Source organism: Nymphaea colorata, chromosome 1, assembly GCF_008831285.2.
Source record: "Nymphaea colorata isolate Beijing-Zhang1983 chromosome 1, ASM883128v2, whole genome shotgun sequence".
Lineage (NCBI taxonomy): Eukaryota > Viridiplantae > Streptophyta > Magnoliopsida > Nymphaeales > Nymphaeaceae > Nymphaea > Nymphaea colorata.
In genome coordinates this window covers 30,292,344-30,309,189 of record NC_045138.2, presented here as the reverse complement: position 1 = coordinate 30,309,189, position 16,846 = coordinate 30,292,344, and the positions used below count along the sequence as shown (strand labels likewise).

Below are 16,846 nucleotides of genomic sequence, written 5' to 3'. Positions count from 1 at the left end.
CCCAAAGCAGAAGGAGAAAAGAAGGTTGGCACTCGGTAGGGCCGAAATCAAACCGGGTCGTTAGTTCTAAATCTTGATCTAGATTCAAATCCATCGCAATTCTCTGAAAGGGCTTGTAGTCAATGGCCAAACCAGAAAAAACGCCCCTTTTAAAAACAAAATGAAAAATTAGTACAACGAGAGGTGGTAAAACTTATCTCGACAGTAAATTTTTTTAAATAAGAACGTTAACTTGTTCTTTCTATAAAAAATCATCTATAATTAAAAATGGGCATGACTCGCAATTATTCGAGGGTTTTACTTAAAAGTGTTGAATTCACCAATATGTCCCAATATATACACAAATAGACGAGTTTAGAATTATTTAAGCAGAATCAATACAAACTGTTCATCAAGTGTTTTGTAATTTCAGATTACTAGTTAATGAGTGTATTAAACCATGCTAAGATGACTTTGTTATTAATTAATGTTTTTTTTTTCCAATGTATAACTTGTAGCTTCAAGTTACTAGTATATGAAAAGGATAAGGCAGTGACGGAGTTAGAAATTTTTGATGAGTAATTCAAAAAATACAAGACAACCAAGATAATATGTTCATTGATAAGAAAAAACATGAACAATGATTGAATTGATGATCAAATTGAATACTGGGTCACGGACAGTGATTTCATTGATGATGAAGAAAAAGGAAGAGAATTCTGAGTCTAGTTCTCATTTACTAATGTATGACAACTCAATTTTAAACTCTTGAAAAGCATCTTAGACTCTTCAAATACGTAGTAAAGCAGCTGAAGGCACTCTAATAAACAAATTATGTGGAATGGGGTGAGTAACTGCCCACATGAGTCCGCACCTGCCCCTATACTATACTTGGAAAAGTTATATGTGAAGCAAATAAGCAAACAAATGCATATGAAAATGTTGACATAACTTTTAACATTAAAATACATACATATATATATATATATATATATATATATATATATATATATATATATATATGAAACATGATAGAGTTGAACGGAGATTGGGAGGAGAGCCATTCTGAAAACTACGTGAGCAAACCCTCTTAGAATTCAGGAAGGATGTTGATTGATTCTACCATGTGCGAACTAAAGTAGATACCTCCTCCTTCGTAGAGATACATCGGTACCAAGTAGTGAGATCTTCATGTGCTTTAACTTGTACATAGAGACCCACCGTTTTTTTTTTTTTTTTGGTACCGGAGTATAGCCCCTCGCAAGTTGAACTTGGGACATGCGGCATAATGCATCACAACCCGCCCATTTGAGCTATGCCCTTTCGAGAAAACCATTTTGGAATTGATGAATAATATTATAAATGAAAATAAGTTTCGGAACTGGTAGACAAAAATAATTTTAAAAAGGAGACCCACTTTCCAAGCAACCATGTTATGACCAGCCACAATGCGTCTAAACATGGAACGCCTCTTGCTTGCCTCCATCGATCAATTTGTGACCATCTTAACCACGCATCTTCGGTCCCATTAAACGATACGAGGCAGTGTGTTTTTGGTTTCTAAAACCTTAAGCAAAGAAATCCTTGAAGAAATACGTGTTTGCATGTTCCAAAGGCACACTTAACTTTTGGAAAGTTAACATAAAAAAATGCTCACACTTTAATATTGCATATTTAACTCTTTACAATGGATGAAAAGGTTTGAAGGTGCTTCTTGTACCATTAAATTCTTAAAATCTTAAGAACTGATCCCTTTTCAATTCCTATCCACCCCTACCCAAAAGCAATTTCTTTCATAAAAGGAACAATGAAAGGGCAATTGCTTAAAAGCTGAAACTCTTTGCCCTCGGGGTCTAGAGCTGTATTGGGGATTGAGAGTGCGAACAATGCATGCACTTTCAAGTAGTTTGGTCTCGTGTCTCACCCTATAAGATCCAAAAGAATAGCATCTTTGAGAATCAAACTAACTATATGCATCTTATAATTCGACTAATCTAACCTGCTATATTTCACCCATCCAAGCCAAAAAGAAAGAAGGGGTGATTAAAAATATCTAGAATTTCTAAGTTTAAACTTATATCGATGTATGCAATAGGTCTCCTTTGCTCTAGCATCAACTTCTTTTAGTTACATTAAACTTCAAATTGCAGTTGGAAAAAAAACTAAACCCAGCAAAAGCTGCTTTGTTAATCCATGTTTGATAAAAAAGAATATATGTATTCCTAAAATATATTTTTATAAACACCATGTTCTTGTGTCCAAAAACATTATGTGATTAAAGATATTATCCTTATATCCAACAATCAAAGACTAGATATAACTATACAATAAACTAAGAACATGATTTTTTTTTTTTTGTAACAAAACAGTCTTTCTTACCAAGCACCCTCTAGAAAGGCACTAACCCCTAAGAAGTTGGCGTAATAAGCCACTCGCTTCCTTGCTGAACCAAAAGTCATGATGCGGTTTCAGTTGCGTAATCCTTAAACCCACTGGACCCATGAATTTCGATATACGTCACAGCCAATAACAAACTTTTTTTGTTCTGTTCTGAATATGAGGATCCTTCAAAACCAGGGCAGTTAATGAGCTTACTCCCAAAGAGATGAGTGACCACAATACCCACCTAAGTATAGCACATATATATTTAGGGGGCGTCTGATGGTTTGAAATTTTGATTCAAGAATGAAAACTTCAGAATCATAATTCCTTTCAAACTGAAATGAAATCAAAATTCCAGGTTTCAGTTTGCTAATTCTAAAAACAAAGTACTCCGTTTGTTTATTAATTCTAATTTCTTAAAAAATGAGCATTTTGATTGTAAAATTTCATGATTTTAGATGTATCAAACGCCCCCTTAGAGCCACGTTTATATTGATCTTTTGATGGAGATATACGTACTTGATTGCATTGGATTTGATTGATGGGCAACTACAAAAAAAATTATAAAAGACACTTTGATTCAAGAATGAAAACTTCATAATCATAATTCCTTTATGAAATGAAATCAAAATTCTAGGTTTCAGTTTCCTAATTCTAAAAACAAAGTACTCTGTTTGTTTATTAATTCTAATTTCTTAAAAAAAATGAGCATTTTGATTGTAAAATTTCATGATTTTAAATGTATCAAATTTTGATTGTAAAATTTCATGATTTTAGATGTATCAAACGCCCCCTTAGAGCCACGTTTATATTGATCTTTTGATGGAGTTATGCGTACTTGATTGCAATGGATTTGATTGATTGGTAACTACAAAAAAAATTACAAAACACATATTTTGGTGATATAGCAACAACATGAGCCGCTTCCCTTTCTTACCAATATAGAAATAATATCTTCCTTCAACCAAAGAAAAGATAGGCTCTTAAGAGACGTATTTTTATTGATTTGTGCGAAAATTTAATATTTTCATTTAATATAATATGGCAAGTCGATTGCTTACTTATTAACTTCCAAAAGTTGAATGGTAATATATAATTTATTATTTGCCCCAAGCTTTGTGATTTTTGTCAAAATATTAATAAATTTTATTTCTCGAGTGATTCACTCACTAGCGATAATGGACGGAGAGATCTGAAGATCCTAAGGATTGCCGTGAAGCGTTAACTAATCAGGACCTTTTCTAATTTCCAGCGTGGAAGCATCCCTCGCCGCTGCACCGTAACTGCTTCCCATATATATGCAAGAAAACCCCAACAAATGCGCTGGCCAAAATCAAGCAAACGCAAATCTAGAGAGAGAGAGAGAGAGGATGACGATGATGAGGCAGCAACAGCAACAGCAGCTGCTGCAGGTTTCATGGCGGAAGATGAAGGAGCTTCTCCTAATTACAGTTCTCTGCCTGCAGATGTTCGTCATGGCCGCCATGGCAGATGTTGGCACCGCTGCATCCTACCCTTCTCCCTATATACGTATGTTATATCCTACCTTTTTTTTTTCCTTTCTTTTTCTTCTGTTGGGTGCCTTCTTACAGTCTTTTTTTTTTTTTGTAAGGCAGCGTTTGCATGACATTAACGTAAAAAAAAAAAATCGTTTTGTAAAGTTTTGTTAAAACTTGATTTTTTAATCAATTTTTAAATTATGATTTGTGTATTTGGGAGATACACCCAAAATGGTGTTTTGTTTTCTATGAAAAAAATCTTAATCAGGGAGGGAGCAGTGGCAACGCCACATGTTTGGCAGAGACGGGCAGGCAGTTGCCCACACAAGCCTCACAAAATTTCTTTAGTTTTTATAAGGAGGCCGTTAAATATTTGCTGATTTACGTATATTATTGCCCCTTAAGGTTTGAAAGCTCTTAGATTAAACCCCTCAGCTCATATTTTTTAACTCCGCTACTGCTGGGGAGGGTCAAGTTATTCTCTCTTTTAAAAACATCAGTTTATGATCATCTAAAGTTCTAAACGTACTTTAGATGGTGTTTTAGAGGTTAAACAATATTTTGTTAGATACATGCTAAATGGGATTAAGGTATTTTTTATTTTATTTATAAAAAATGTTTATTTTTTTTAAAATTTTAACATTTTCATAATCATTTTTTATCCTTTAATTTTTTTTTTACTTTAAACAAAAGTATTTTGGTCATTACACGCTCCTAATCACACACGTCTATGTAAAATTTTCATGCATGGGGATGTGCACTCTGCTTTGGATTTCGATTGAACGGAGTTCTTCAATCCGAAACCTTGGCTCCCACTGCAAGCAACTCATTCCTTTTAAGCTAAAAAGCTTCAAGACAAATCGATCACGTTCGTCCATACTCCATTCGCCTTCATACTAGAAACAGAACTTATACGTAAAACAATATATGCATCGGGTTTCGCCGGATTTATGGAACGGCAACAATCTATTATCATTGTCAAATGTGAGAAAATGAGAAGGTCGCGTGTGCGCTTCTAAGTGCATCATAAACGAATAAAATCTCGTTGGCTTTGACATTTTTATATATTATTCACTTGATTCTTGTATCTATTAAGATTTTTTAAATTCTTGTGTATGTAACATGTCAATCTATATTTTTCCAAAAAATCAAACGAAAATTTAGAGTTGCACAATCATTCATTACTCAAAAAAGAGAAAACCATTCCAAACAATGAGACTTGTAGTGAGAAAGAAAGAGATGGGGGTCTGTTTTGGTCGGCCTTAATGTGTTTGGCTTGGTTTGTGATTGCCGGTGGGTGCGGGCGATGCAGCAACGCAGTGTTGGGGATACGATCAGTCGCGATTCCCGGCGAACAACATGTTTGTGAGCGCCGGGGAGATGGTGTGGGACAACGGCGCCGCCTGCGGGAGGAGGTACAGGGTCAGGTGCATCGGCGGAAGCGGCCGGCCGTGCGTCGGCGGCTTCGTCGACGTGACGGTGGTCGACGCCTGCAACACCTTCCCCTGTCCTTCCACCTTCCTCTTTTCCGCTGATGCTTTCCAGCAGATCTCTCGCAACCCCCACGCCGCCGTCAGCGTCGAGTTCTGGCAGTACGTCTCTCCCTCTCTCTTGCCCTCTCCCTTGTTAACATATCATTCTGTTTTTTGGATTCAGTTCTCTTCTATATGAACATTTACAGGATCTGAGCTTCTAAGTCAGCGATGCGGCCGACCATCAATGGAGTTTCTTCTTCGCTTCGCTATTACCTACAGTTTCAGCATTGCTCCCCATTGAGTTATTTCATGTAATATCTATGGTTTGCAGAATATGAAACTGCAGAAAACACAAAAACAGAGCGACAAGTATGATCCATGCATCTCATCACTTTTGATGACCAACAATCTATCACATAAAAAAAAATATGATCAATCTGACTTTATCCAAGTCGTGACCGATTCAAATCGACATCAAATATAGATGTTATGGCATGAGTTTTAAATCATGGAATCCGATCATATATATTTTCGGAGCTTACTTAATCTTGCAAGGGCGTAGTTTCCTGGATTCATGGATATTGGATACATATGTTCAGGTTATATTTGATGGTCCGAACGTATGATCACAGTGGAGAGGACAATTACCCACGTAAGTGGCCTTTCGATCTTCCATTATTGTACATTTTTCTTTACAATTTCTTCTAGAAGCTTATTTATCAGGAAAAAGACAACACTAGAAGACACAATGACGGAAGAAATTTTGACGAATAATTCATCCCAGATAGCAGTTGTACTCGCAGATTTAACTTCGTCTAGACAGCAGCATGAAAAGCATGTGTGTATCTATACATACATCAAGTAAATGATGATTCTCATTATCCGGAGTCGGCAGTCTACAGGTTGGCTATCCCCAAATAGGCCCTTGTATATCCCGTATTTCATGTTTCTCGGCCGAAACCCATTTTGGGCCGATTTCAACAACAATTGAACATGTGTTAGATCAACTGCCAACACCTTACCGCATCCTACGCCACATGCATGTTCAGAGATAGGGGCGAGTTAGGCACGAGGTATTATTAGAATGGGAAGGGCCTGACAATGGCACTTCGTATGAAGAGTTTGACCAGATCTCTCATTGGTTTCCAACTGCAGGAGCTTTGAGACAAACTCCTTCTAAGAAAGGAGGATATGTTACAGACCTACCCCCGAGAAGGCTGAGAACCACAGCCGACGGTGCCGAAACCAGTCGGGCAGCATCAGCCAGGGCCTTAACATGTATTGGCGCAAGTGAGTTAACCATCTAACTAATGTTATTTTTCGAAAGCAAATGAAGCAAATGAATGGTTAAAAGAAAAATAAAAAGAAAAATATGTGAATCACATGGTTGAATGACTTTAAAAAGACAAGGATATAAATAAATATATATAAGCAAGAGCAGAAATCCTTAGGCCAGGCCATCAAATCTACATACTTTAAAAAAAAAAAATAGGTGGGCACGTTAGTGGATGTTGATGATCACAGCTAGGTAGCCTTGTAGGGGTCGGTTCAATTATATTGAAGAAGTACGCAAATGGGTGATCCACTAAGGCCCATTTCCAGCCTCTCAAGTGAGATTGAATATAAATGTTGGGATGGTGCGTGCATCGTTGCAGCATACCCACTTCCTTAGCGCCACATAAAATGAGAAAGAATCCTCGTTCAACCATCCCTTTCATTTTATGGGCCACTGGCACATATATTAAGGCACAAAAAATATGTTCCACCACATACATATATGTGTCTGTGCTCGTGTGTGTATATATATATATATATATATATATATATATATATATATATATATATATATATATATATATATATATATATATATATATATATATATATATATATATATATATATATATATATATATATATATATATATATATATATATATATAAAAGATGACTTTTTAAAGTAGTCAGGATTGGCATGCATAATGTGCTAGCCAAATGTAGTGTGGAGTCAAAAAAAGAAAAGTAGGATTTCCACAACATGTGCTGCTCTCGATTCTCCAAACATGGCTGGCAGCCGTTGACCACACCAAGCCCCCTAACTTCTATATGATGTTGATGAAATAACAAAAGATTTATGAGATATTGAAATAACAGACGGATGTATAAGATAATATTTATGAGATAACAAACTGACATATTAGATAACGTTAAACATAAGTATGAGATAATGTTTATGAGATCATAAAATATTTATGAGATAATGAGATAACCCTATGAACTATGAACGGAATGAAAAAAATAAAAACATTTTTTTACTACTTAATTGGGTATATTAGTTATAACAATATATATATATATATATACTAACAAATGTTACATTTATTTAACTCTCAAATCATTTTTTTGTGGTTTTCTTTTTTTGTCTTTATAAAAAGTTTTTTTGTATTAATCATAAATATTTTTGTCATTATTAAAATAACGTATGAAATTTCATACACTAGAACGGTGTATATAACTAGGATCGAGTTCTTAGATGCAACCAAGATGGGGTGTTTACTCAATTGATAGTTGACAAGATATATATAATGTACAAAATCATTCTTTTTAAGTGCTAACAATAAACTAACGACGAGAGAGAGAGAGAGAGAGAGAGATAAGACGAGGAAGAAGAAGTCAGTTTTGATATCTAACTACACTGAGCTTTTTGGATGACGATAAACCAAAGAACGACATCACATGCAATATATAAAAAAGGAGCACCGGCTTTGAAAAGGCTAAAGGCTTGTATAAAAGTACCATTAAGAAATTTTATAACTTTCCTAATCAATGATATCAAGCCCCGTATTAACCTCACGTGAACCAATCATAAGTATCACTCGCTTTCTCCCCACTAGCTGATGACATAATCACAAAGCCATTAAATCTACAGTCGATCAAGCACTTCATGTGAAGATTGCTCTCATCCACGTTAACTAAAAAATCTGCTTATAGATTCGATCTCAACCTTACATTAAGTTAATATTAATGTATATCATGAACTGATGCATATCATCCCAAAAAGACATATCATGGTGCGTGATCCACCACCCTTTTTCGATACAGAGAGAAAAAGAGAAAGAGTCAAGAGATTGGAAATATATAACAAAATTTGAGAATAAAAAGTTCCTTAACTACAAGAACAAACCGTAAATATAAGTTAGCAGCACAATAAAATATAATAAGAGGGTAGAGAAAGAGTAAACAGATGGGAGAGGGTAGAGAGAGAGTAGAAAGGGGCGGGAGAGAGAGTGAAAGTGAAAGAGAACCGATAAAATGAAAATATATAACAAAATTTGGAGACAAAAAGTGTCATAAATACAAGATCAAACCGCAAAAACAAGATAAAAGAACAAAATATACAAGTTAGAAACAGAAAATCAACAAGATAAAAGAACAAAATATACAAGTTAGAAACAGAAAATCAAAGAGAGAGAAAGAAAGCCATGGGGACGTTGGTCGTTTGGTCATCCATTACTGCGCTTTCATCATCCACTATGTCATGAGCACGCCGGCAGAGAGAGAGAGAGAGAGAGAGAGAAAAAAAAAGATCATATGAAAAACTTTCTACAGCAGCCTATATAAATGGCTTCGTAAGGGCAAATGCTAAAAGTATAGAACACGGGCATACGAGCGTACTCGAACTCGAGCACGAAAGCTACACCACTTCAAACCCCTGCTCCTTGAGATGACGATGGAGAAGACGATGAAGCTTTGCCTGCGCACGATGCTGCTCCTAGTGCTGCTGCAGACGTCTGCAGTATCAGGGGACGTTGGCACCGCCTCGGCCTACTACTCTCCCTACATACGTAAGCCCATCGTATGCCCACTAACGGCATCCGACCTCTTGCTTCTGATAGTTTGCTTTTGTTGCTGATGATCACATGAATGAATGGTTTGCTGCAGCGACGAGGTGTTGGGGGAACGACCAGTCCAGGTTTCCGGCGAACAGCATGTTTGTGAGCGTGAGTGAGGTGATGTGGGACAATGGTGCTGCGTGCGGGAGGAGGTACAGGGTCAGGTGCCTCGCGGGAGACTCCAGACCCTGCAAGGCCGGTTACGTCGACGTCGTCGTCGTCGACGCCTGCCGCCGCTATCCCTGCTCTTCCACCCTTCTGCTCTCCGCCGATGCCTTTGGTGCCATCTCCCGCATCCCCAGTCAAAGAATCAGCGTCGAATATATCCAGTAATTTATCTCTCTTTCTCTCTCTCTCTCTCTCTCTCTCTCTCACTCTCTCTATGTAGATCTGTCCCTCTAACTGCATTGTTTGGCGTTTATGCAGGATTTGAGGTGATCGAAGAAAAAGATTAATGGCTTCAAGAATATGTACGTAGGAGATCGGTAGAGACTTCCGAGAAGCTAATTTGTGACAGAAAGAGTTGCAGCTGACGTACTTAGTTGCAGAATTAAGATTGTAAAACTGAGATTTCTCATCGTGTCGATTTTGTATTACCACAACTGAGAACAATTATACTACAATATCTACCAGAATTGGAGACTGGTTCTCTCATTGCCCTTACAGAATTGCATGCTCTACTTGATAAATCGACACACCAATCAACAAAAACGCTTGCTCAACCGAACTGTTTGACCATTCATGTCGGTTAAATTTCATGCTCGGATCCTCCCCATAAAAACTAACAAGTTATCAGAACTTATGATCTATTCAACCCATCACCCAATTCATCGCAATCTTGCTTCGAACTCTTTCCCATAGATGCACTTAAGCGGTTCTAATGGAAGAACAGTAGCAAATCAAATGGTGTAGTTGTGGATTGTCATTGAATGTGAACATGCTTTGGAAGCTACAGATTAAAGGTGGGAGGGAGCTGCTGACCGATGATATATAGTTTGGTATAATATATAAACAGAGAACATGAGATCGTAGTATGAAAAGGGACATAACGCATTCGTCGAGTTGGAATGCTGCTTTAGGAACATCTCCAGCATCATCAAAGTCCATGCATGCATGGCCCATTTTCGCGCCCACCTAACTCAATCGAGCTAGCTAGTGCTTCACTAATACACAGCTCTTTCTTCAAATTCCAACGGCGAAACGCCCGGCCGCCTTAAACCATCTTAGCTTTCGTAGCTGTAGAGCGACGAGCGAGAGGGTTCCATCAAAATACGAATTCAAATAATTAGCTAAGAATTTGTGTGGTCAGTTGCCCACACAAACCACATAATTTTTTAAAAAAATTTCTTCGCATAATTCAGTTTATTATTATGTATTGGTGCTCATCAAATCTAAGATACGTACGTGGAAAATGAAAATTAGGACAAACAGCAACAATCCCATCCGAGTCAATTTCTTGGCCTTACAGTGGTGCTGGCCGGCGCTATGCGTGTGGATCGACGGATCGGTCAAATTTGAACACTTTATTAGTCTTTTCCGACAGTTCGTGTGGTTTTTTTTTTTTTTTTTCATCGTCATCTTGAGAAACACCTCACCGCCAGATAACCCAAAGCCCTTCTCTACTTTTCTCCGGCCGCCACCCTCTACTTTTTCTCCGGCCGTCACCCTCTAACCCAATGCGACATAAAAATCTGGTTGGTTTTCATAAAAACCCTGAAAAAGCAGATTTCACACGAATTTTTCAGGTAAGGTTAATTTTTGCTTTTAAACAAATTTTTTCACTTGTCATCCCAACAACTAAATCAAGTTTACAAAACTGAGTTTTGAATCAGTTTTTCAAAAACTTGATTTTCACAAAACCAAGTTTATAGATGATGTCATCCAAAGTCACCTTAAAAGTACGTAATTTTTTGTCAAAATATTTCGGGTTGAATTGGAAACCTATTTTTATTTGGAAAAAAAAAACATGAAGTCGACTGTCCATCAGCTAGGTCGTTCAATTTGCGGGAAAGTGGCCAGAAAATACTTTATTCATACATGTACGCATATTTTCCTTTCCACACGTATATATTTTACTCTTCACACACCACACACATATATATATATATATATATATTTCTGGTCGGCGCCGAAATTTAAGCGTTCAATAATTTGGCGTACTGTATCCTTTTTCACAAAAAGGGTTGTGATTAATACGACTGAAATGTGCAAAACAAATAAATTGCCGCCTCCAGTTCGACAAATAAGTTATTTTTCTCCAAATAAAGAATTCTATCTCCTATGTTCAATATATAAATTAAATATATGTATGTTATTATAAAGCAACACAGTTTAAAACGGCATAGATATGCATCAATTTTTTTGACCAGCAAATAGTTTGCTTGAATAGCTTATGGTCAGAGCACACACGATGGAATCAAGCCGATACTTTCACATCTAACTACCAACTGCCATGGCTTGCAATATGAAGATAATGTCATCCGGCCTCCTAGATGCAAAGAGAGTCATTCATTTTTTGCTTATTATAAAAGCATTATTAAAACTCAAAAAAATAGTCAACTTAATTTATATTTTGCATCAACCTATCCTTCAGATCATATTATTAGTAAGGTTAGATTTAAAAAAGGCTTTAAATATCATATTTAAAGGGTTTATTTTTGTTCTTGACCTATTACATATATATATATATATATATATATATATATATATTCAGATCATTTAACTTTGTGATGATTGATACAATTCTTTTCTCTCTCCTCATTATATGCTCTTTATTCAGACAACTCATTTCTCACGTTGTAAGTTGCGTTATTTTTGGCTTTCATACTTCAAGTCTTCAAGAGCTGGAAATATGCTGAAAACTTAACAGACACTAGAAAATGCAAGTTGTGGGTCATTTAATCATCAAATCAATTTGACTAGTGTTATGTAAAGATGAACTTGTAAAAATTAAAGAAAACTACAGATTGACTTCAAAAGCTATTACATTGACTGAGCAGTTTGCAGCGCGGCATTCATGAATTCCCATTTCCGTTTCTTTGTTGTCAAAACCGAAATGACGGGAGATAAATGCACATGCATATGTTTCATTTTCTTCAGTTGGAGCCATAATGAAGTCAACCGGTTTGAATTTCACAGCTTCCATTGACCTGGGCTGCAGCCTCAGATTCTATCTTGCTTTTTGGAAGCTATCAAAAAGGAAAGTGCAGTTTCAATCGAAAGTTCTTGTTGTTGGAGGGTGAGTGAGGGTTCAAAATTGCAAAGCTCACGGTCGCACAGTTCGAGCTTGGCTCAAACTCACCTTAAGTTTGAGTTCAAATGTGTGGTCGAAATGTTAAACGAGTCGAGTTTGAGCTGTAAGAACTCGACTCGGCTCAATTACACAATGAGTATTGTTAATGAAAAAATATAAACGAGTGGCAACTAAACAAGTTAAAAGAAACGAGACATGCTTAACATAAACAAATTAAACGAGTTGGGTTCGAGCTCGAGCTTGTTTTGTCAAGCTCGGCTCGAGTTTGAGTTGAGATTGAACTCGAGTTTTCTGAGTCGAGCTCGACTTGGCTCATGTGCAGCTCTACCAACCATGACTGTTTTGGATCTGACTTTCCTTTTTATTTTATTTGGAGGAGACCGTCATAGCATAACTGGCTAAATTGTTTGTCAGTGAAAGTCCGGTTGTCGCTATTATTCTGAACTGTAAAGTGTAGATACATTATACTTCAGTTGATGAATGTACCACTTTCCGCCTAGGTTCCAAAGCAACACTATACTCTGAGAGCAAGAGTAAAGGGGGAAGGGCAGTTATCATCTAAGAAAAACTGAAGGGCCTCTTGGTTAACTGACTTTTGTTTTTTCTCTTTTCTTCCTTCGTTTCTACAATGGCTTCTGGATCGACCTAATAATTCAACGGGGTGTTTTGGCAGCTTTCATACTTTTCCTTCCTGTATTCAAATGTTTGACTCCAAAATCAACAAAAGGAAAGCATGTACCCGAAGCTCTTAAGAAGAACGAGAAAGGTAAGACGACGTTTGAAACATAATGGCCGCTCCGATCGAGCATGAAGCTTCATGACTGTTAATTAATTAGTTAGATGACTGCGTCAACATGTTCACTTTTTCGTTCACTTTTTCACACTCATATACACATCTCAGCCAGCTACTTCTATAGCTGAATGGTTATTTTTTTAATGATTTATATCATGAAATCATAGGTAAGCACTTGGTTGTTGCAAATGCTTCCTTTTGCGACAGTTTTTAACGAAGCAAAAATAAAAAAACAATCGTACTTTATGATCATAAAGGTAACCGACTGATTTCAATTCCTTTGTATATATATTTCATTTAGGCACCATTTTTTTTTTATGTATAAGCGTATGTTTTTCACCAGCGCTAATTCCACCTGATTTTGGTATTTTTCAAAATATCCCATGTTGGTTAAGATATGTAAAATTCACAAAATCTTAAAGTACCAAAACTATGACGTATGTGTCATATTTTAAGAATTAAAAAATTAACAATCCTAAGCTTTTAGGATGACAAAATTGGGTTTTCCACATTCAAAAGTCACCAATTTTTAATCTATTCACGCATCTTTTAGCATTCTGACTCAATTTATATGGTCAACCTCCCTTGAAACGCTGGAAAATGATTGATTTCGACTAAACAACTCATATATTGGACGGCGAAATATAATTTCTCAAAAATTTTGAGTCCTAGTTATAAAACTTTTCCATGCATCAGGAGTACCCGTTCATTTTTAGTCAATAAATTCTTAAAAGAAATATTACTGAGGGAAGGAATGCAATATTAAGTTACATTTTTTTATGCCGACAGTTGATAGAATCAAAGTTGGGATGCTTTTCTAAAAGAGATGCTTTCTTTCTTTCTTTCCTTTTTCTAATAAATTTAACGAAAAGATAAGTATGACGTATGGCACATTATTTGGCTGTAAGTGGAGTGATGTGTCTCCTCTTTTATTTTGCTGACGTTTACAAATTAATTTCTCTTAAGAAAATGAGTAGAATTTAATTAAGTAAAAGTGAGCTATCTTAATAATTAAAATAATTGTTTGGTAAGAAGAATATAACAACAGTTTTGACAATATATACTCGAGAAATGCTATATTCTTGCTTAATAGATGAATTTAAAAGCAACATAATCACATCATGTTTCTTCACTAATTAACATGCAGGTTTCAAATTTTATGTTTTAAGAATATAATGTTCTTCTCATTAAATGGCCAATATATTTCTCATATCCTCCGCATTTTAATAAAATTTAAGATATCCTCAGCCAAAATTCAGTTTTGTTTTTTCAGATGTTTAAATTTAGCAATTATCGGGTTGGAATGGATAAAGGGGAAGAAAAGGTGGTGAAGTGGCCATCTCTTCTTTGTACAGTTGAAATTTTCAGGAAGACACCTAAATTTTTAATATTTTCAAAATGGTGACGTTTTTAGATACGCATAAGATTAAAAAAACAAACGGTTGTGGTGAATTTTCTTGAGATAAAAAAAATAGAGTCCTTTACCTTTTCTTTTATGAGCAGATGATGAATATTGAGCACTTAAATGTTTCAAAAACTAGGAGAAGAAAGAATTTTTTTTAAAGAAAACTGAGACCAAATAGACAAAACGTCAAAAAAAATGATTTGAAATTTTCTTGGTGTTCTAAGTCATTTTTGACTCGTTAATCCACTTGGGTTTTAAATTATAAAACTTATAGAAACATATTTTAACTTAGTAGTGAAATGAAAGGTTTTTCATTATTTAAACTTTGGTTTTTTTTGTTTTTTTTTCTTCTTCCAAGAAAAGGTAATTCATGATATACTTCACTGGAGTACCAACGACCAGACATTGAACTCCTGACTTTCTTCAAACAAGGTAAAAAAGCTCTCTCTCTCTCTCTTGCACAAGATTTTCTGGTTCAGCGCTTCATTTTATCATCTTATTAAATATATGCATCTGCGTTCAGATAAGAACTTGGTTTTGTTCTAAATCTATGGAGTGATCTATATGATTTTAATGGCTGCCTAGCTAGTTGACTATCAGCTTCCGACTGCCAATTTTAGCGCCCTGCTCTGCGGGATTGACGCCCTCTCTCATTAGTCTTTTCCCCACTCGTGACAGCAGCATGTATTGAACGGAAAATGCTTGCGAACACGAGAAAATTATAGAGCAATTGGGTGGCAAAGCACCTCAAGAAATTGGAGCTTCAAATTTCAGTCACTGTCATGGTTTAATGTATTATTTTTCTTGAGTTGTAAACAACATGACACTTGAAATATACTGTATGTTCACCCAAATCCGGAAGCAAGACTATTCAATATAAAAAAATGATATTCTCACCTTATGAACTCAAGTTTCTAGTTGATGGTTGTTACATCATTTTATCTTATCCCCTTAAGTTGTAACCTGTGCTTCGAGGGATGTAGCATATAGTTGATTAAACTCGAAGACCACTGAAAGTTTGGTTGTTAGTTTGATTCTCATGAGCATTATTTTTCTGAGTGCATGTATGACGCTCAATTGTCAAGTGTTCTGGTTTCCATATAAATCCCATACCAGCTCAGGGGCAGTGGGAAAGAGGAAGGGCTTTCAGCCTTTAAGATATTTTCCCTCCTTAAGTCATAATTCAAATACAGTGCATGGGTAGATCGATCGATGACTCCAAATTGAACAAGTGTCTGTTGCATGAAGAGCATGTTAACAGCTGGGTGTAGGAAGAAAATGTTTCAGCGGCCCATTGTTCAAATGCCCCTAAAGAGTAGAAAAGTTTGCGGCCGAGTGGAATTCAAGAAATAAAATCCACGTCCTCATATGATCAGGTTGGTGGATCATGCCACGTTGTTTGCACTGAACCGAGAAGTTACTAAAAGAAGCGCAATGTTCAATTTTTCTCTCATGAAGGCTAGGCCATTGCAAGTTTGATAGTCAATTCAGAAATTTTCATCCGAGTGCCCAATGCTTGACCTTGATTTCAGAAGTGGGCCTTACGATTCTGAATTCCTTTACATGAAGACAATATGCTGTTTAAGAATTATTAGAGTTTATAGATTTCGTGTGGTCATTTGAATAGAAAATGTGATTAGGGGTCGTTTGGCAGCATAGACGCTTTGTGAGTGTCTCATTAATCTACCCAAAAGATTGAGACCAGATACTATAACTATTGTTACATGAACTTGCTTCAATCTTTGAGATAGAGTTATGAAACATTCACAAAATGTTTATGCTTCCAAACCGCCTTAAAAGGTAAGTCGAAGCACAAAATCAAGTGGAGCATGATTTGACATCCGCTAAGGGATGAGGCTCATGGAAAGCTATTAGAGAGCCAACCAACAATGGATGAAAAGAAATACTTGCTTCAATACTTTAAATCGCCGTCCAATTAACATAAAGAAGTGGAGGAATTTGGTGATGACATAATCTAGCAGATAGAGAAATGCATTCATTGGTGCCCGCAACGTGTCTTTTTTCATGTTAACTTCCACGGAATGAATGAAGTAATAAAATTTGATTTCGATTCCTCCAAGTAAATGCAGCCCCCACTAAGAAAGTGCACTTATCCTATCCAAAATGGAGTAAAAGTAGGATGTATCTGCCATAATGGGGAAAAGAAG

At 36.2% G+C, this 16,846-nt stretch overlaps 2 protein-coding genes across 2 annotated transcripts; both read left to right on the top strand.

Annotated features, from left to right (window-relative positions):
• The first annotated feature begins 3,689 nt into the window (after positions 1-3,689).
• On the top strand, positions 3,690-6,609 carry LOC116246419 (EG45-like domain containing protein). Its single transcript, XM_031618285.2, has 3 exons — positions 3,690-3,891; positions 5,173-5,452; positions 5,542-6,609. Exons 1-3 carry the CDS (start codon positions 3,732-3,734, stop codon positions 5,546-5,548), a joined length of 447 nt encoding a protein of 148 aa, XP_031474145.1. The 5' UTR covers positions 3,690-3,731; the 3' UTR covers positions 5,549-6,609.
• Positions 6,610-8,990: 2,381 nt separating this feature from the next.
• Positions 8,991-9,873, top strand: LOC116245841 (EG45-like domain containing protein 2). Its single transcript, XM_031617413.2, has 3 exons — positions 8,991-9,179; positions 9,277-9,556; positions 9,654-9,873. The coding sequence occupies exons 1-3, from the start codon at positions 9,059-9,061 to the stop codon at positions 9,658-9,660; spliced, it is 408 nt and encodes a 135-aa protein (XP_031473273.1). The 5' UTR covers positions 8,991-9,058; the 3' UTR covers positions 9,661-9,873.
• Positions 9,874-16,846: the final 6,973 nt, after the last annotated feature.

Excerpts from the sequence above, each read along its gene's own strand:
- LOC116246419 (XM_031618285.2), top strand. The coding sequence starts at position 3,732 with ATGACGATGATGAGGCAGCAACAGCAACAGCAGCTGCTGCAGGTTTCA. Across the intron at positions 3,892-5,172 it reads CTACCCTTCTCCCTATATAC|CAACGCAGTGTTGGGGATAC; the intron begins GTATGTTATATC and ends CGGGCGATGCAG.
- LOC116245841 (XM_031617413.2), top strand. The coding sequence starts at position 9,059 with ATGACGATGGAGAAGACGATGAAGCTTTGCCTGCGCACGATGCTGCTC. Across the intron at positions 9,180-9,276 it reads CTACTACTCTCCCTACATAC|CGACGAGGTGTTGGGGGAAC; the intron begins GTAAGCCCATCG and ends GGTTTGCTGCAG.